General features: G+C 36.1%; 1 protein-coding gene across 25 annotated transcripts in view; it reads left to right on the plus strand.

Moving 5' to 3' along the window:
• Positions 1 to 21,710, plus strand: part of ERC2 (ELKS/RAB6-interacting/CAST family member 2) — a 906,960-nt gene that overhangs the window by 403,133 nt on the left and 482,117 nt on the right. For all 25 annotated transcript variants that reach the window (XR_012011918.1, XR_012011916.1, XR_012011917.1 and 22 more), the window contains one exon: positions 20,579 to 20,716. Coding sequence is in view for 22 of the 25 variants with exons in the window: in XM_072785816.1 (XP_072641917.1) it covers positions 20,579 to 20,716 (138 nt within the window). In the remaining 3 variants the exon portion in view is untranslated. The remainder of the gene's footprint in view (positions 1 to 20,578; positions 20,717 to 21,710) is intronic.

Below are 21,710 nucleotides of genomic sequence, written 5' to 3' on the forward strand. Positions count from 1 at the left end.
CCTGAGCTGAAATCAAGAATTAGATGCTTAACTGACTGACCCACCCAGGTGCTGCACCCGCATTTTTTGTTTATTGGAGATGACTGAGGGAGAAATTCTTTTCCATACTCAGTTTGAGGTAAAAGTGTCTCAGTGCTGGGATGCCTGGGTGGTTTCGCTGTTGAGCACCTGCCTTTAGCCCACGGTGTGATCCTGGAGTCTTAGGATCAAGTCCCACATCGGGCTCCCTGCATGGAGAACCCTCTGCCTATGTCTTTGCTTCTCTCTGTGTGTGTCTCTCATGAATAAATAAATAAAATCTTTTTTAAAAAAGTGTTTCAGTGCCAGTATTTTTAAAAACTCTGGTCCATGGACTATTTGATCAAAGTGATCTGCAGGACTTGTTCAATATCCCTGGACCTAATGAATTAGCACCTGTGGTCTTGGAGCCAGGAATCCGCATTATCGGCTATAGCTACCCAGATGATTCTTGTATGTGGCCAAGTTGGAAGCCACATTATTTTGGATAATTTTTATAGTATAATAATTGAGTCCATTTTTACAGTGTATGATTGAGTGATCATAACATAATGAGTGACAGGAATAGATGATCCCTTTTGGACCTCTGACTGTATTTAGTGTGTAAATTACTAGGATGCTGGTATCTCTCAGGGATTGCTGAATTACATTCTTGTGGGCTTCTTGGCCACCTGTCCCTTTGGTTGAGTGAGGAGCATAAGTCATTGTTTCACAAAAAATTCTTGAAAAGGGACTTGATCTTAACCTCATGAAAACTCTTCATTTCCGGAGATCCTTTCATGATTAGCTTCCAAAATATTTGAGGTAAATGTTAAAGATGTTCAGAATCTCATGCAGAATACTGTGAATTTAGTTAGAAGGACACAGAACATTCTAAGTCCCTAAAGTAATCCACCTGATGTGAAAGGGAGTTGGGGGCAGGTGACCTATATCCTTTAGGTCCTGCCAGGGCCATTTAAGTAAGACTGGGCTCTGGAAGGTTTAGGGTGGGGCAACTCTGGCAAAGTATAGATAAAACACATTGTTTAAAAAAATAAATAGTAAAGATCAAAGAAAAAATACTGAGTTACAGAATGATCATCCAACTGGTCATGCTCATAGACCTAATTGAAGAAATGTTACTATTCTTTTATATTTCTTGTTATTTCTAAGATGAAAATAAAAAGTGAGTTTGGAAATCTTACCTTCCATACTTGTATGTAACAGAGCGCTCTTTTAGGGCTAGTACTTTAATTTCTGTTTCACAAAGCTTTTATTCCAACTGAAGAAAAATTCTGATATACTATTGGGTTATTTTACAAATTATATTGATAATAAGATTCATACATACTGAACTTCAGGATTAATGTTCATTTTTCTAATCTACCATAAATACATTCTCTAACCACCAGAACTATTGCTTTGGTGGTTTCTATTTCCAGCACATGTTACTATGTTTTTGAAATGGAACATTTGCTGTAGGGGACAGAACATTTAGCATGAAGGATACTAACCAATAACAAAATAAATTGTCTGCAAATAATGATGTAGGGTGCTTTGACATAATGTTTCTATTTTTCAGTCTAGTGGTTCATCTCCTTGTCCTTCCTCTGGGTTTGTATTTGATTTGGGGAGAAAGAGCCAGGATTTGTTTATTTAGGAAGTAGATGCAAGAGTTCAAAAATGAACCGCATCCTAATCCTCCCCCCAGTGGCTCTTATAACAACATGGTGGGGAACTTTTTGAAATGCTACCTCTTCTTAGGAGGAAATTTTCTGCAGTATGAATATTTTATCCTATTAAGTATTTCTTAAATTAAAGAACATAGAATATTTTAAGTTGGAAAATAGTTGCTTGGGTACTAGCTAGAGTGCTGTCATTTTTTCCCCAAATGCTTATGTACTTTTAATCTCAAATTCAGTTTCTTCTATTATTTCATTTTTGAATTCAAAAGAAATACATCTTTTACTTTTATTCCCTTCATGAGTTTCAAATGTTTAGCTCATAAAATTATATAATCTCTTTTAAAAAAAATAGAAGACCATAAGCCAAACTTAGAGTTCAAAACAACTATAAATAAAAAAATTCTTTAAAAAAAAAGCTTCCTAAAACCCCAAAAAGACAGTCAAAATTGTGAAAAGACATCAACTTGAAGTAATTTAAATGACACAATTTTATGGCTCTCTTAGAAAGACCTTGAGAAAATATTTCCTAAAACGAATTCTCTCTGAAATAATTCTTTTAGACAGTCTTGAAGAACAAACTCTCTTGAAGTGAATTGTTTTCTTTGATGCTGCTATTTTCTTGCAAATTCCAAAGGATAGAATCATTGGTTTTAACTTAAGATGATGAAAGTAATTTTCCTTTGAGAACTAGGTTTTCGGCTGAATTGAAAAGCCTGTCTGCAGGTGAGATTTAATTTAATCCTTTGAGTACTTAAGAAGCATTCCTGAGACAGTGGCCAAAAAAGTGACAAGATTAGCACTTTGTTTATTGACAGTGTGTAGACAGGAAAAGACTTTTATCCCAAAGAGTTTAATGATTTTTTTTTTTTGGTGATTTTAATAGTAATTTTTAATTACTAAAATATTCATTAGTTAAATAGCCAAATATTATATGACACACTTAAAATTTAAAGTTAGGTGAATTGCAGAATTGAATTAGTTGAATAGCAGCCTAGGACTTAGATAGCAACAAAACAAGCATGAAAGGCAAGTAGTATCTTGCTAACTAAATTTTAAGTTTAGAACAGTTAGAGTGGAAATTAAATCTGTAACTATTAAAAGAAAATACGTAAACGAAAATCTACAGAAGATCTGTTGTATCTTTCTCAGAATCACCTATATATAGTCTTCATGAGACTTTAAATATTTTATGTCTTTCTTTCTATGTGTCCCATTATTTCCTTTTTAATTCCTGTTTTCTGTGTTTTGTGTGTTTGAAGAAGTAGACCAATTTTTCTGATGTCAGCTACTATTTGAATAAATTAAAAAGTCCATAAATATGAAAGGTATATACATGGTTGAAAATTGATACTAAAGCTGTATAATGTATATAGCTATGACTTTCAGATAAAATTAGTGTCATAAAAAGTTCCTAATTATTTCCTGTTCAATGTGTTTGCAAATGTACTTTTGCTACATATAATGATTCCCTTGTTTATGCTTTGCTTTTTCTTTTATTTGGGGGAATACAAAATATTAAAACATGGGGATACTTTGCACTCTAAATTTAATGGGTCTTCAGGGTTTTTTTAATGTGGAAAACAAAAGTAAAATCTTCTTTCTGACTATGAAGACATTCAGCAGAAATGAGTTTACACAATGTAAGGAGTTTTTTCTGTTTAGGAGGCTCAGACCTCTTAACCAAACTGCCATTCTCTTAGTAGATTTTGCTGTGATTAGCAAACCATGGAGATCTTATCCACAGTAATCACTTATTAATATTTTTACATCATGAGAATTTCTAGATGCTTCCTTAGACCATGCCTGTCATTTTATCTTTGGACATTTTCAGGATGTTCCATTTTAGAACAAATTGGGATGTTTTAAATTTGTTGCCTAATAATTTTATGTCTATAGGAAAGATTACACAAAATACCATACTATTTGGGAACATGTTGTCTTGGTTAGAGTTTGGATCACATTTTAAAATTAGTTTTAAAGGAAAGGAAATCATATAAGTGCTCTGGAATTCAGATAAGCACCAAGTATGGGAAACAGGCACTTTTATTTTAGAGTGCTTATCCATTGGGGTCAGACTGCTGATGACAAAAAAGCATTCTAGACTTTTAAATATTGATTATGCATTTTGGGGAGCTATTGTCTTTTCTGTTTTAACTCTGTCCTTTTGAATTTGAACTTTGGTAGAACTTGCAAAGTGCAGTATCTCAAATATTCCACAGGGTGTCATGGTATGGTTGTTTGTTCTCAGGAACACTGTCTAGTGGGAGGTAATTTGAGCCAAGCCTCATCCAGTATTTAAAGGGCTGGTTCATTTTGATTACAGTCAAGAATTATTTACCGAGGATCTACCATGTGCGAGCTCCATGATAAGAAATGTAGCTGCTAGTGATATCATGCAAATCCTTTTCTTCACTTTGCGTTTGGCATTTTGGCCAAGAGAATATTTACCAACACAGTGAGTTTGCTTGAGTTTGTTTGAATTCACTTGCTATGTAGCTTCATGCCACTCAGGAGTGAATCTCAAATGAAGGAATCAGGTTCTGAAACTACTCAACTGCCCAGCTAGACTCTGGCTCTCTTCCCTCTATCATCTGGTGGGAGTAGACCACTGAGGTAGTAGTGCAGGAAGCGGGCTGAGAGTTACTGCTCTAAAGACTTCTGGGGCAGCCATGAGGAAACTGAAGCAGTGCTGGGGCCTCAGTTGGACAATTTGAGTATGAATTCCCCCATCACCACTAGTTATCTGGGTCACCTTACCAAGTTTCTTTGCTTCTTTTCATTTTAAATCCATGATGGGATTTTGAAGAGCAAATTAATCCATTTCTTAAAAGTGTTTGGTGGTTTCCAGTTCTGGGATAAGATAGCATAAACTCACATTTCCCTTCTCCTTCTCTCTAAATACAACTTAATTTAGATTGCTTAGAAATAATTCAACAGACAATCATAAAAGGACTCTGAAAGTTGGGATAGAAGAAGGATTGGTTAGGGGCCTCAGGAATTGAATACCATGATGAGTTCCCTGGGTTTTATACTTGTTTTTCATATATCCCTGCCTGGGATTTGGAGAGCCCTGCAACCCTGAACTGCCAAGAGAAAATAGATGAAAAGAAGGAAGGATGAAGGATGAGAGAAAGAGATTAGAAGGGAGGAAGGGATGAAGAGAAGGAAATGCCTCGGGCAGCCTGGGTGGCTCAGCGGTTTAGCGCCGCCTTCAGCCCAGGTCGTGATCCTGGAGACCCGGGATCGAGTCCCACGTCGGGCTCCCTGCATGGAGCCTGCTTCTCCCTCTGCCTGTGTCTCTGCCTCTCTCTCTCTCAATCCTCTCTGTGTGTTCTCATGAATAAATAAATAAAATCTTTTAAAATAAAAAAAAAAAAAGAAAAGAAAAAAAGAAATGCCTGTTCTCTCTGGCCAAAGGACTGGGAAAGGGAAGTCCCACCTGGGACTAAGCACCAGCCCATTCTGCCCACAATGGCATTGCTAGCAGAGTCCCAGAGTACCAACATGTTCCCCATCTCACACCTGCCAGCAGTGGCAGGCTCAAGCTGCCCACAGCAGCTTCATCAGTGGAGTCAAGGCAGGTCAACCTATTCCCAGCTTTCAAGCCCCTGGTACCAGAGAGCTGTCCTGCCCCTTGTAGCAATGTCAGCAAGCCATGGAGGTCACCCAGAACCCACATGCTAACCTGAAACAAGGTGACTGCTTGCTAAAATGGAAGATATAAATAGGAAAACAAAACAAATCTAACATATATCCAAAATGTCCAGGATTTAATAGAATATTACTCCTCATACCAAGAGCCAGAAAAGGCACAATTTGAATGAGAGAAGACAACTAATGCCAACACTAAGATGAATCAAATATTGGAATTATCTGACAAAAAATTTTAAAAAATTATCATAAAATTGATTGAACAAGTAATTATAAATTTCTTTGAAAAAATGGAAAGCCTTACTGGAAGGATTCCATAGTAGAATGGAAATGACAGAATGCAGAATCTGTGAACTTGAGAACAGATTGATAGAACTTAATCTGAACAACAGAGAAAAACTATACTGGAAAATAAATAAACAGATCTCAGGGAACTGTGATTATATAACAAAAGATCTACCGTATCATCAAAACCCTAGAAAGAGATGAGAAAGAATATGGAACTAAATAAATATTTGAAGAAATAATAGCTGTAAACTTTCCAAATTTGGCAAAAGATATAAACCTCCAGATTTAAAAAGATGAGTGAACCCCAAATGGGATAAGCCCAAAGGCACATGACAAACATCTAAAAATTAAGACAAAGAAAAAAAATCTTTAGATAACCAGAGAGAAATTACTCATTTTTTATAGGGGGATGGATATCAACTCAAATGACAGTGGATTTCTCCTCTGAAACCATAGAGGCCAGACACAACTGACATATTTTTAAAGTACAGAAAGAAAAAAAAAAAACTGCCAGCCATAAACTATCTGGTAAAACTATCCATCAGGAATGAAGAGGGAAATAAAGACATTTTTAGACAAGGGAAAACCAAGAGTGTTTGTCACTAGCCGTTCTACTCTTGAACAATGGCTAAAAGAAAGTCTAAACAGAAAGGAAATGATAACAGCAGGATTTGAACTTCAGAAAAAAGAAAGATTGTCCATCTCCGATTGACTTATTTCACTCAGCATAATAACCTCCAGTTCCATCCACGTCCAAGCAACAATCATCATATGATTTTGCTCATACGTGGATTTTGCTCATACAGGGAAAGAGGGGAACTGAGTGGGAAAAATTAGAGGAAACAAACCATGAGAGATTCCTAACTCTGGGGAACAAAGGGAAGGGGAGGTGGATGGGAGGTTGGGATAAATGGATGATGGGCACTGAGGAGGGCACCTGATGGGATGAGCAGTGGGTGTTATACTATATGCTGGCAAGTTGAATTTACATTAAAAAAAAAATTGAAAAAAAGAAAAAGGAGAGTGGATTGGAAAAATACGGATAAATATGAACTCTCTTCATTCTCATAATTTTTACAAATCATATTTGACAGTTGAAAATATTATAGCAATATCTGTTGTACTCATGTATGTAGAGGAAATAATGAGGCAATTGGATTTAAAAGGTGGGGAAGGTAAAATGACCTTAAGTAAGTGAAATTTTGGTACTCCACTTGAAATGGAAAAACATTTATATCAGTAAGTTATGACATGTTTCATATGTAAATTGTACCACATACAGCAGTTGCTAAGAAAATATACAAAACTCTATATGCAAAAATAGTATATGTAAATGAAGACAGATTCCTAAATATATATCCAGTAACAAAAAAGAAATGGAGGAAATGAACATAAAACAAATAATAAAATGGTAGGTTTAAGCCCTAATATATCAGAAATTACTTTATGTAAATGGTCAAAGTATACCAATTAAAAGAGATTATGCAGGTGGATCCAAAAAACCCAAAAAACCCATGACACAATTGTATGCTGTCTGTAGGAAATTCACCACAAACATAATGACATTGTAGGTTGAAAATAATAGAACAGAAAAAGATAGATCATGTTAACTTTTTTTTTTTTTAAGAGAGAGAGCAATAGAGAAAATGGGGGGGGGGTGCAAAAGGAGAGGGAGAGAGAGAATCTTAAGCAAGCTGCATACCTAGTACAGAGCCCAACAGAGGACTTGATCTCATAACCCTGAGATTTCACAACCTGAGCCAAAATCAAGACTTGAATGCTTAACTAACTGAGCCACCCAGGTGCTCCTAACATTAATTTTTAAAAAGGAGAAATGGTTACATTAATACCAAATTAAAGGGATATCTGGGTGGCTCAGTGGTTGAGCGTTGGCCTTTGGCTCAGGGCATGATCCTGGAGTCTCGGGATCAATACCTACATCAGGCTTCTATGGAGCCTGCTTCTCCCTCTGCCTGTGTCTCTGCCTTTTCTCTCTTTCTATGTCTCTCATGAATAAATAAAAATAAATAAATAAGCAAATAAATAAATAAAATCTAAAAAAAAAAAACCAGATTAATTTCAGAGCAAAGAAAATTACTAGGAACAGTAGGAGACATTATATAATAAAGGAAATAATTTGCCAAGAAGACATAGTGATCTTCAAGGTGTATGTACCAAACAAAATATATGAAATAAAAACTGACAGAACTGAAAAGAGAAATACACAAATTCAGAATTATAATTGGGGACTTCCACACCTCACTATCAGCAATTGATAAAATTAAAGACAGAAAATTAGCAAAGATACAAACTGAATAGCTCTATCAACTAATAAAAGCTAATTGATATTTATAGAAGACTCTACCCAACAACTGTGAACTGTATGTTCTTTTCAAGTGCACATGTGACATTGATTAAGATAGAGCATATTCCGGGTTGTAAAATAAACCTGAACTATTTGAAAGAATTGAATACATACAGTATGTTCTATCACCATCATGGAATCCAACTAAAATTCAGTAATAGAAGGATACGAGAATCTACAAGTAATCCATGGTTCAAAGATGCTAAGTAGGGGTGCCTGGTTGGCTCAGTTGATAAATTATATGACTCTCAATCTTGAGGTTGTGGGTTCACACCCACATTGGGTGTAGAGATTACCTAAAAAAATTAAAATTAAATATATAAATTATATATAATTTAATTTAATATATAAATATAAACTAAAAAATTTAATTTTTTAAAATTAAAATCTTAAAAAAAATCAACAAAGACATTAAGTATTTGATAATCTATGCCTCAAAGATGAAGTCAGAAAGGAAAAATATTCACATAGCTGAATGAAAATGAAAATACAATATATCAAAAATTTGTGGGATGCAACTAAAACAGTGCTGAAGGGATATTTATGGGATTAAATGGCTACATTAGAAAAGAGGAAATGTTGCAAATGAATAATCAAAGTTTCTACCTCAATAAACCAGAAAAAGAACAAAATAAACCCAAAGGAAGTATAAGGAAGAATAATAGTAAAGCAGAAATCAATAAAATTGAAAACATGGAAACAAAAAAAATTAATAAAAGCTGCTGCTTTGAAAAAATCAGTAAAATTGGTAAACCTCCAACACCACTGACAAATATGAAAGAGAGAGGATGAAAATCACCAATATCAGAAATGAAGCAAGAGATATCATTACATATTTCATAGCCCTTAAAAAATTGATAGAGGAGGGGTACCTGGGTGACTCAGTTGGTTAAGCATCTGACTTTTGGTTTTGGCTCAGGACAAACTATCAAAACTTAACCAAGACGAAATACATAACTTGAATAATCTTATAACTGTTAGATAAATTGAACTTTTAATTTAAATGCTTCTACAAAAGATGTTTCTAGGCCCAGATAGCTTCACTGGAGAATTTTACAAAACAGTTAAAGAATTAACACCAATTATACTCAATTTCTTCCTGAAATTGAGAAGAGAGAATAGTTTTCAACTAATTTATGAGGATAGTATTACCTTGATACCTGAAACAAAATAATACAATAAAAAAAGCAAAATCCCCCACCACTTAAACCACAGCCCACTATGTCTCATGAACTTAAATAAAAACCCCTCAACAAAATATTAGAAAATCAAATGCAAAAATTTAAACCCCTCAACAAAATATTAGAAAATCAAATGCAAAAATTTATTAAAAGAATAATATATCATGACAAAGTGGGATTTGTCTCAGTTGTACAAGGCTGGTTCAACATTTAAAAATCAATCATTGAAAAAATCAATCATTGTAATCCATGATATATGAACAGAATAAAGAATAAAAAATGTAAAAATATAATCATATTAATATAGAAAAAGCATTTTATAAAATTCAACACTCATGATTAAAAACTCTAAACAAGTTAGGAATAGAGGGGAACCATCTCAGCTTGATAAGGAACATATACAAAAAAACCACAGCTAACATCTGTCTTTTATTATTAAAACTAAATATATTTCCCCTAAATTCAGGTAAAAGGCAAGGATGTAACATAGTACTCTGAAGTTCTCACCACTGTGATAAGAAAACAAAAAACAAAAACCCATCCTTTTTTGCAGATGACATGATTGTCTATATAGAAAATTGCAGGGATCCCTGGGTGGCGCAGCGGTTTGGCGCCTGCCTTTGGCCCAGGGCGCGATCCTGGAGACCTGGGATCGAATCCCACGTCGGGCTCCCGGTGCACGGAGCCTGCTTCTCCCTCTGCCTGTGTCTCTGCCTCTCTCTCTCTCTCTCTCTGACTATCATAAATAAATAAAAATTGGGATCCCTGGGTGGCGCAGCGGTTTGGCGCCTGCCTTTGGCCCAGGGCGCGATCCTGGAGACCCGGGATCGAATCCCGCGTCGGGCTCCCGGTGCATGGAGCCTGCTTCTCCCTCTGCCTCTCTCTCTCTCTCTCTCTCTCTGTGACTATCATAAATAAATAAAAATTTAAAAAAAAAATAAATAAATAAATAAAAATTAAAAAAAAATAAAATCTTAAAAAAAGAAAAAGAAAAGAAAATTGCAGAGTATATTTAAAAGGAAAAAAAAAACTCCTAGAGTTGATAAGTGATTTCAGTAAAATCTCAGGATATAAGATCAACAAACAAAAATTATTACATTTCCATATACTAAAATGAATATGTACAAAATAAAATTAAATAAATAAATTTAATAATAAATTCTTATGTATTTATTATTATATATTATTATGTTTGTTATAAATAATCAATAAATAATAAATTAATAAATAATAAATTTAAAAATAATAAATTAAATTTCCAAAGAAAATGAAATATTTAGAAATAAATTTACCAAAACATGTACAGGATCTGTATGCTGAAATTTATAAAATGTTAATGAAAAAAATCAAAGAGGATATGGACTGTATTTATGGTTTTGAAAACATATTAAAGGTATTACTTCTTCCCAAATTGAGCTATAGGTTTAATGAAATTCCTTTCAAAACTCCAAGGATTTTTGTTGACATAAACAGGCTTATTACATATTTTTTATGGAAAGGCACAAGTCCTAGATTGGCTAAAACATTCTTGAAAAAAAAAAAGGTGATATTAGTTCTTACTATATAGCTACTGTAATCAAGAAAATCTCCTATTATTGGAGTGATAGGTAGGTCAGTGGGACAGAATAGAGAATCCGGATATATACCCACACAACAATGCCTAATTGATATTTGTCAATAGTGCAAAGACATTTCAATGGAGGAAGAATAGATTTTTTAACAAATGGTGTTTGATCAACTGGATATCTAAAGGCAATACAAATGAACATTGACCCAATCCTCATATCTTATATAAAAATTAGCTCAAAGTAAACCATGGACTCAACTGTAGAACATGAACCTGTAAAGGTATTAGAAAAACTATAGGATAAAATCTTCAGAATCTAAAGCAAAGCAATGAGTTCATTAACAGCATGATCTCTAAATTGGAATTTCTGGGGGATCCCTGGGTGGCTCAGCGGTTTGGCACCTGCTTTCGGGCCAGGGCGTGATCCTGGAGTCCCGGGACTGAGTCCCATGTCGGGCTCCCTGCATGTGTCTCCCTCTGCCTGTGTCTCTGCCTCTCTCTCTCTTTCTCTCTCTGTGTCTCTCATGAATAAATAAATAATATCTTTAAAAAAAATAAACTGGACTTTCTGCTGTTTGAAACATCCTATTAAGAGGATGAAAAGACAGGATACAGACTGGGAGAAAGTAATTGTAAACCATATTATCTTATAAGCGATTGGTATCTAGAATACTCTCAAAAGAACTGCAAAATCAACAGTAAAACAAAACCAAAACCAATCCAATTAGAAAATGGCTGAAAGACATGAACAGATAGATATTAACTGTAGAGAATGTGCACAGATGGCAAATAAGCCAATGAAAAGATGTTCAACTCATTAACCATTAGGGAAATGCAAAATAAAACTACAATGAGATGTCACTATATATCTATCAGAATTACTAAAACAAGGAGTAATGACAACACTAAGTGTTGGTGGGAATGTAGAAAAACTAGATCATTCCTACATTGCTGGTGGGAATGTAAAATGGTATAGCCACTCTGGAAAACAGTTTGACAGTTGCTTATACAGCTAAAATCGCAAGTTCTTATGACCCAGAAATTTTACTCCGGTGGCATTTATCTCAGCTAAATGAAAATTTATATTCATAGAAAAAACTTACACGTGAATGTTTATAGTAGGCTATTTGTAATAGCCCCAAACCAGAAACAGCTGAAACATCCTTTAACAGGTGAATTGTTAAACAGGCTAGTATATCCATACCATGGACTACTACTTAGTAATAAAAGAGAACAAATTATTGATAAAGATAACAACTTAGACAGGTTTCCAGAGAATCATACTGAGTGGGAAAAAAAACTAACAAACAATGCCAGAAGTTATGTTATATACTGTGTGCCTACTTTTATGTAACATTTATGAAATGACAAAGTTGTAGAATATAGGACAGATTCATTGTTGCCAGAGGTTAGACATGGGGACAGAGACAGAGATAAGTGGGTGCAATTACAAAAGGACAGCACAGGGATCCCTGGGTGGCGCAGCGGTTTGGCGCCCGCCTTTGGCCCAGGGCGCGATCCTGGAGACCCGGGATCGAATCCCACGTCGGGCTCCCGGTGCGTGGAGCCTGCTTCTCCCTCTGCCTGTGTCTCTGCCTCTCTCTCTCTCTCTGTGACTATCATAAATAAATAAAAAAAATTAAAAAAAAAACAAAAAAAAAAACAAAAGGACAGCACAAGGGATCTTTTGGGAGATGGAATTGTTTTGTATCCTGACTTTGGTGGTGGTCACATGAATCTATACATATAATAAAATTGCATAGAACTAAATCAGACACAGACATATACTCACTTCAATGAGTGCATATAAAAATGGTGACACCTGAATAAGATCAATGGATTGTATGAATATCAATTTCCAGGTTGTGATACTGTGCTATAGTTATGTTACTACTAAAGGAAACTGAGTAACAAGAGTAAGGGATCAGTTTACATTGCTTCTTATAAGTGCATGGAAATATCAATTATCTCATTATAAAAAGTTTTTAAAAAAACAAGTATTTAGGGCAGTGCCTGGCTTGTAGTGAAGAGGTCTGGTGTATCCATTACCTAACTTTTTATAAGCTTAAAGTTAATTTTAATTTTAAGCTGTATAAAAATGGCTACATCAGAAATACTACTTAAAATGTCACACATCCCATTATAATTAATTCTTCAGATTTGGATAAATTTCTCTTGCAGAATTCTTTGTTCAAGGAATCTTTTAAAAGACTACTATGTTTTTGTTATAGATGAAATATATGGGTTTAGTAACCTGAATTCTAGGATGGCCCTCATGACATGGGCTCCCTGGTGTTATGTCAATGTTTAGATTACATTTTATGCAAAAGAAAATTTGCAGATGTAATTAAAGTTCCTATTCAGTTGACCTTGAGTTAACGAAAAGTGAGATTATACTAATCACCTGAGCATTGTAAATCTGAGTCTAGAGGTCAGAGACAGAAAACTCAGAAAAATTCAAAACATGGGGGAGGGGATTTGACATGTAAGAGGTTCTCTGTTGCTAGTTCTGAAGATGGTTAGGGGCATGTAGAAAGGATCTAAGGCAAGTTCTAGTTGCTGAGAGCAACTGCTGGCCAATAGCCAGTAATGAACTAAATAATGCCAACAACCTGAATGATCTTGAAAGAGGATCCTAAGTTCAGATGAGAACTCAGCCTGTTTGATCTTTGATGTCAACTTTCTGAGACCATAGGAAGAGAAACCAATTATACCATGCTTGGACTTCTGATCTATAGATTGTGGGGCAATAAATTCATGTTGTTTTAACCCGCAAAGTTTGTGGTACTATTTTATGCAGTAAGGAAACCCAATACAAATGGGTTGATTTAAATATTTGTATTTAAATCCATCGTTTAGTGGATCCTGTATTAGTGGATCAGTTTTGTGTTTTCCTTGGTATTATATAAAGGGTATTTCTGAAGGAGGATTCTAAGAAGATGGAAGAATAGGAGGCACCAGTATTTTATCTCTCCATCTAGACAACAATGGCACTGTCAGAATCTGTCTGATGTAACTATTTTGGAACTCTGGAGTCTATGGAAGGCTTACAACTTCTAGAGGAAGGCTTAGATGGTAAAATGCCATTGATTTTGGACAATATTAGCTCTTAACACAGTGAAAGCTAACCATTTCCCACCCTTTAGTCTAGTGGCAGGCAACTGAACATGTGTGCCTGGAACAGCCCACACACAGCTTATAGGAGCCAGGGCAAGCAAAAAGAAACCACCTTCCAAATATCAAGGATTTGTGTTCTGATCATTGATTGTTGCTTCTCATCTCAGAGGTGCAGTCAGAGTCAGCAGCCATTGTTGTTGTCCCTCCCGCCATTGGTACACATCCTATCTCCTCTGCTGAACTGACTTCCAGGGACTTGGTGGGCTGGCAGTCCTTTTTCCTCCTCATTCATTTTCTCTTTTTCTCTTTTGAGAGCCATACATTGAAGATTAGGGCATTCGTGGACAATTATATATATAAAGAAAATTAGAAAAGTTGTGACACATACCTGGGAAAAGGCATAGGCTCAGAAAGGACCCAAGAAGACCTCATATTTATACCTCAGACTAATATTTGCACGGAGATATCCTACAAAAACAATAACAACAACAGTAATGACAAACTCCAAACAATAAAAATGGTAAGAAAAAATAGCACACCGTGGGAAATGGAGAAAATCTGATTTCCAGAGTTACCACATTATGAGTTTCCACAACAGTTTTCAACAACAACAAAAATCACAAGGCATTCAGAAAGCTGGACAGTATGATGATCTGTTCAAAGGAAAAAAATGACAGAAACTGACCCTGAGAAGACTTGATGGCAAATCTATTAGACAAAGATTTTAAAACAATACTCTTAAAGGTGCTCAAAGAATAAATGGGAGATGTGGGAAAAGTAAAGAAAATAATGTATGTGCAAAATGGAAACATCAATGAAAAGATAGAAAACTCAAACCAAAACAAAATTCTGGAGCTGAAAATTACAATAACTGAAATGAAAAATTCAGTATAAGGAATCAAAGGCAACTTTGAGCAGAGACAAGAAATAATCAATGAACTTGATACAAAAAGAAATGATTGAAGAAAAATAAAGAGAACCTGAGAGCCCTGTGGGGCATCATCAAGTGAACAAACACACATATTATAAGAGTCCCAGAAAGAGGAGAGAGGTGCAAAAAGAATATTTGAGGAAATAATGGTTGATACTTTCCAAATTTAATTATATCCAGGAAGCTCAATAAACTCCCAGAAAGATTAATTCAAAGGTGCCCACACCAAGACCCATTATAATCAAACTTTTGAAATATAGAGACAGATATACATTTGAAAATATCAAGAGAGAAGTGGCTTGTCACTTGTAAGGGATCCTAAATAAGGTGATAAGCAGACTTCTGATCAGAAACTTTGGAGGTCAGAAGGCAATGAGCTGATATAATCAAAGTGCTAAACCAAGAATCCTATAAACAGAAAAACTGTTCTTCAAAAGAGAGGCAAACAATAAAAGACTCTTAACTATATGAAGAAACAAAGTGAGAGTTGCTGGAGGGGAGGTGTGTGGGGAGACGGGGTAACTGGCTAATGGGCATTAAGGAGGACACTTGATGTAATAAGCACTGGGTGTTATTTATAACTGATGAATCACTAAATTCTACCCTGGAAACTAATAATACACTATAAGTTAATTAAATTGAATTTGAATAAAAAATTTTTTTAAAAGTGAGGGAAGGGGCAGCCCCGCTGGCGCAGTGGTTTGGCGATGCCTGCAGCCCGGGATATGATCCTGGGGACCAGGGATCTAGTCCCATGTCGGGACCCCTGCGTGGATCCTGCTTCTCCCTCTGTCTGTGCCTCTGCCTCTCTCTCTCTCTCTCTGTCTCTCTCTGTGTCTCTATGAATAAATAAATCTTAAAAAAAAAAGTGGGGGAAAAATTAAGATACTCTCCCAAAAAACAAAAGTTTAGGAATTTGTTACCATTGTAGCTGCCTTACAAGAAATGCTCAAGGAAGTCGTGCAGGTTGAAATGAAAGGACACTAGATGGTAACTTAAAGCCTTGTGAAGAAATAAATATCTCAATAAAGCTAAGTACATAGGCAATTATAAAAGTTAGTATTATTGTAATGATGGTATGTAATTCCACTTTTTGTTTTCTACATGATCTAAGAGACTAATATATTACAAAATTTATTAGTCTAAAAGCTAGTATTATTGTAACTTTGGTTTGTAACTCCATGTTTCATTTTTTACATAATGTAAAACACTAATACCTTTAAAAGAATTATTATTTGTGTTTGGGAATACACAATGTATAAAGATAAAATTTTGTGACATTGGTAACCAAAAGGGGTGAAGATGGAGTTATAGAAGAGCAGAGATTTTTGTATGTTATTGAAGCCAAGATGATATAAATTCAGTGTTAAAATTAACTGTCATAAATTTAGGATGTTACATGTAATTCCCATGGTAACCAAAAAGAAAATAGCTAGCTGTAGTATATATACACACATACAAAATGATAATAGAATTTAATCATTTCACTACAAAATACCAGGTAGGTACAAAAGAAGACAGTAATGCAGGAAATGAGGAATAAAAACATTATAAGGTATACAGAAACAAATAGCAAAATGACAGATATAAGTCCCTCCCTTTCAGTAATTCCTTTAAATGTAAATGGATTAAACTCTAATTGTAAGAGATTGGCAGAATGAACTAAGAACAAAGAAACAAACACACACCCCTCTAACCTCTGCACAATGGTCCAACTATATGCAGTCTACAAGGGAATGACTTTAGATCCAAGAGACACAAATAGATTGAAAATGAAAGGATGGAGAAATATGTTCTATGCAAGTAGTACCTGAAAGAGACAAAACAGACTTTAAGTCAGAGAAGTTTGTAAGAGACAAAGGCATTATAAATTAATGAAAGTTTCAATACAAGAAGATATGACAATTACAAGCATTTATGAACCTAATGCCAGACCATCAAAATATGTGAAGTAAAAGCTGATAGAACTGAAAGAGGAAGAAGATAGTTTTGCAATAATAGTTGGAGATTTCAGTACTGCACTCTCAATAATAAAACAATCAGAAAGAAATTAAGTAGGGAAACAGAGGACCTAAACAATTCAATAAATCAGTAAGATCTAACAGACACATTCAGAACACTCTACCCAACAATGACAGCATGTGCATTTTTCTCAAGTGCACAGAGGACATTCCCCTGGGTAGACCTTATGACAGCTCACAGGTTAAGTCTCAATAGATTTTAAAAGATGGATATTATACAAGGTATCTTCTCCAACCACAAAAGACATAACAGAAATCTCACAGAGGAAGACATAGACATGGCCAACAAGCACATGAGAAAATGCTCCACATCATTTGCCATCAGGGAAATACAAATCAAAATCACAATGAGATACCACCTCACACCAGTGAGAATGGGGAAAATTAACAAGACGGGAAACAACAAATGTTGGAGAGGGTGTGGAGAAAGGAGAACCCTCTTGCACTGTGGGTAGGACTGTGAACTGTATAGCTACTCTGGAAAACTGTGTGGAGGTTCCTCAAAGAGTTAAAAATAGAACTACCCTATGACCCAGCAATTGCACTGCTGGGGATTTACCCCAAAGATATAGATGCAGTGAAACAGCAGGACACCTGCACCCCGATGTTTATAGCAGCAATGTCCACAATAGCCAAACTGTGGAAGGAACCCCCATGTCCATTGAAAGATGAATGGATAAAGAAGCTGTGGTCTATGTATACAATGGAATATTACTCAGCCATTAGAAATGACAAATAGGGGATCCCTGGGTGGCGCAGCGGTTTGGCGCCTGCCTTTGGCCCAGGGCGCGATCCTGGAGACCCGGGATCGAATCCCACATCAGGCTCCTGGTGCATGGAGCCTGCTTCTCCCTCTGCCTATGTCTCTGCGCCCCTCTCTCTCTCTCTCTCTCTCTGTGACTATCATAAATAAATAAAAAAAATAAAAAAAAATTATTTAAAAAAAAAAAAAAAAGAAATGACAAATACCCACCATTTGCTTCAACGTGGATGGAACTGGAGGGTATTATGCTGAGTGAAGTCAGAAGAAGGACAAAATTATATGGTCTCATTCATTTGGGGAATATAAAAAATAGTGAAAGGGAATAAAGGGGAAAGGAGAGAAAATGAGTGGGAAATGTCAGAGAGGGTGATAGAACATGAGAGACCCCTAACTCTGGGAAACGAACAAGGGGTGGTGGAAAGGGAGGTGGGTGGGAGGTTGGGGTGACTGAGTGACGGGCACTGAGGGGGGCACTTGATGGCTTGAGCACTGGGTGTTACGCTATATGTGGGCATATTGAACTCCAATAAAAAAAAATATATATATATACAAAAAAAAGATGAGGTTAGATATCAGTAACAGAAAAACTGGAAATTTTGTAGATTTGTGGGAATTAAGCAACACACTTTTAAACAATGAATGGATCAAAACAATTCACAAGAGAAATGAAAAATACTTAAAGGTGAATGAAAACAAAAGTGCAATGTCCCAGAACTTAATGGAAAGCAGTACAAAGGGGAGAATTTACATGTTAAGAGAATATCAGCAGAGTAAAAAGGCAACCCACAGAATTGGAGAAAATATTCATAAATTATATATGTGATAGGGATTAATATGAAGAATATATAGAGAATTCCTAAAACTCAACAACAAAAATCAAACAATGTGATTTTAAAATGGGCAAAAGGCTTGAATAGGTATTTCTCACCAAAAGGTATACAGTATATAGATGGCTAAGTAAGCACATGAAAAAGATCACTCAACATCGTTAGTCATTAGGGAAATGAAAATCAAAACTAAACCATCTTCTACCCATTAGTATCCACTGTAATATTAAAAAAATGGAAAATACCAAGTGTTATTATATTACCTTGCCTGCATACTGGTAGGATTCTGACCCTAAACTGTCTCAGTCCTCTCAGGGATTTGGGGAGGCCCTAAGGAGTCTTTCATAGGTCATAAGTGAGTCTTTTAGCCTCTATTTCCAGTGCCGAAAGTCTCTTGAAATCCTTGCCTACCACTGCCCCAGAGCTCATGCCTGAAAGAAGAAATCCTCAGTCCTGTCCAGGGAACTGTCTCCCAGAGTGACAGGGGGTACCTCATCAGTTTGCTTGGAACCACCATGAATCTACACATATCCGTGTATACAGATATATCTGTGTGTGTGGGTATATGCAAACTAATAGTACACACTCTCCTTGAAGAGCCAATCCTCTCAGCTGTTGGCTTCTTTTATATAATGAGTATCATTCTGATATGTAACCATCCATATTCTTGCTCACCCATATATTTATTTATGGTGTTGTGAAACTGCATGAACACTTGTCTGGAATGGAGGAAGCTCTGTTTTGACTGCAGATAATTATGCCTTTTGAGTTCCTGGGTTTTCATTGGAGGGACAGTGAATTTTCTCACAGTTGTAGGTGGGCAAGAATACATTGCATTTTGATGAAGGAGAGGGTTAACTATTTGACTTATAACTTGAGTTTCCAGGATGTTTGTCTGAAGGCAGAAGACATGTCTTATTAAAAAGATACATTGGTGAGAAAAAGAAAAAGCAGAAGGAAGGGATAAAGTAAAAAGGAAGGAAGGCGAAAAGTCCATCTGTTAGTCCAAATCTATTGTAGCCACTGGAAAAATTAGCCAAGTCCCATGTCATGCCAGTTGAGGGTCACCAGGGTCATTGTCTTTGCATTCAGGGTGATTTTGCTGCTCCTACTACTACCACCTCTACTGTCACCCTCTAGTCCTCCTCCTCGTGTAGCTGCAAGTTCTGTCATTATTTGTATTGCATTCCAGATTTATGCTAAATGAATCAAATAATCCAAAAATTTGTTTAAGTCACACATTGTTAAACATGCATTTGGAATGATTTCCTGTGAAAGCCTGTGTGCAGAATACAAATATTTTGAATGGACTTATCTTAGAGTTGTACTGCCTTTTTCACTTGTCACTTTAAAACCCTTAATATGAATAAATTGTTTGTACAGTGGGCTTTTTTTAATCCTTAGATAAGAAATACATGGTTTGAAAGCAGAGAATAAAAACATGAATGATAATGCACGCAATGCCCAGGAAAGGTCCTTGCTGCTGCTCGTGGGCAGGCGTTATAATCAGCTATTTGGCGTGTTTATTTCAGGCTGCAGATAGTGGATTAAAGTGGCTGGTTGGTTGCCAGCACATGACTTAGTTGCTAAATGGAGTGTTTAGTACTTGCTACATTTGATTTATATCACAAGTTCTTCCCATTAACAGTCTACTGATGATAACCTACTTGGCTTTTCATGTGGTTACTTTGAAATAGCCACTTGACAACATTTGGCATATCAGAAAGTTTAATACTGAATAAAGGAGTGACTGAATATGAATAACTACATAGGTTCTGCCATATATTGATATGATGCTTGATGCAGAATGGGCACCTAATTAATATGTCTTTTCACTGAATGAATAGATCCTGCATATGTATTTCTCTGATTCACTATATGAAGATTAGATTATGGATTGTTCTGGTAGGAGGAATAGAAATAGGTAGAAATAACAGTGTTTACATGTCTGACAGGCTTGTATTGTATGGAAGGAGATGGTCTACTCATCTGTATCACCATTTAAATATGAAGTTGATTACATGGAAGGATGAGGTCTCATCAAAATGATTCTAAGTTAGTGTAACCTCAATGCTGACAATGCCCATAAGCTAAGGTATACTTTTTAACAACAGGTCCTCCTCAGGAATCTTGGCCTTGGATATTTAATAAAATATGCATTGAATGTGGTGATCTTTATTTTCAGATTGAAAACTTGCAAGAACAACTTAGGGATAAAGATAAACAACTAACCAATCTGAAAGACAGAGTCAAGTCCTTGCAGACGGATTCCAGTAATACGGATACTGCGCTAGCAACACTTGAAGAGGCTTTGTCAGAAAAGGTGAGCTTGGGCTAAAAAGTGGGGGATTTAGGGAAACATGGTTGGGAGGAGATGATCTAAATGCATTTAAATGTGCCCACTTTTCTCCATGGGCTTACACTAAACTCCATCCCAGCTGGACCTCCCACTCTCATGTTAGCCCTCCTCAGTATACTTGGCACATTGAATAAGCCAGGAGAACCTTGAAATGCAAACCAGATCATATCACATTTGGCCCTGGTTAAAAACTTTAACTAGCTTGTTATTGTTCTTAGGTTGATAAAAACTAAAATCCTTAACCTGACCCTTATGGTCTATCCCTTCATCTGATCTGGCTCATATCTGATCAGCTACCTCTCAACCTGTTGGCCTTATTCCTCTCTCCTTCCCATTCTCCCACCTTTTTTCCCTTTCTCCCTCTTATTTTCTCTCCCCTCTTCCCTTTTTCTTCTCTCCTTCCTTTCCTCTACCTTCCCTCTTTTTTCTTCCTCCTTCTTTCTTTCCCAACCTTGTCCCCTATCTCTCTTCCCTCATTCTCTGTATTCTAGCTATTCTGGCCTAGCTTTTCTTTTCTTTTCTTTTCTTTTCTTTTCTTTTCTTTTCTTTTCTTTTCTTTTCTTTTCTTTCTTTCGATTTTATTTATTCATGAGAGAAAGAGAGAGGCAGAGACATAGACAGAGGGAGAAGCAGGCTCCACGCAGGGAGCCTGATGTGGGATTTGATCCCAGGACTCCAGGATCACGCCCTCGGCCGAAGGCGGTGCTAAACCGCTGAGCCACCCGGGCTGCCCTGGCCTAGCTTTTCAAGTCCACCATGTTCCTTCCTGCATTAGACCTTTTGCATACACTATTACCTAGCCTAGAATGTTCTTTACTTCCTGCAGATTTAATTCCTCTTCTTTTGGGAGTTCAGCTTCCTGAAAAGCTGTATTACACACAGGAGTCAAGGAGGTAGATTTTGGAGCTAGAATGCATGTCTCTTATATTTGCCATTATCATAGTCTATAAACTGTAGT

This window comes from Canis lupus, chromosome 19, assembly GCF_048164855.1.
Source record: "Canis lupus baileyi chromosome 19, mCanLup2.hap1, whole genome shotgun sequence".
Classification (NCBI taxonomy): domain Eukaryota; kingdom Metazoa; phylum Chordata; class Mammalia; order Carnivora; family Canidae; genus Canis; species Canis lupus.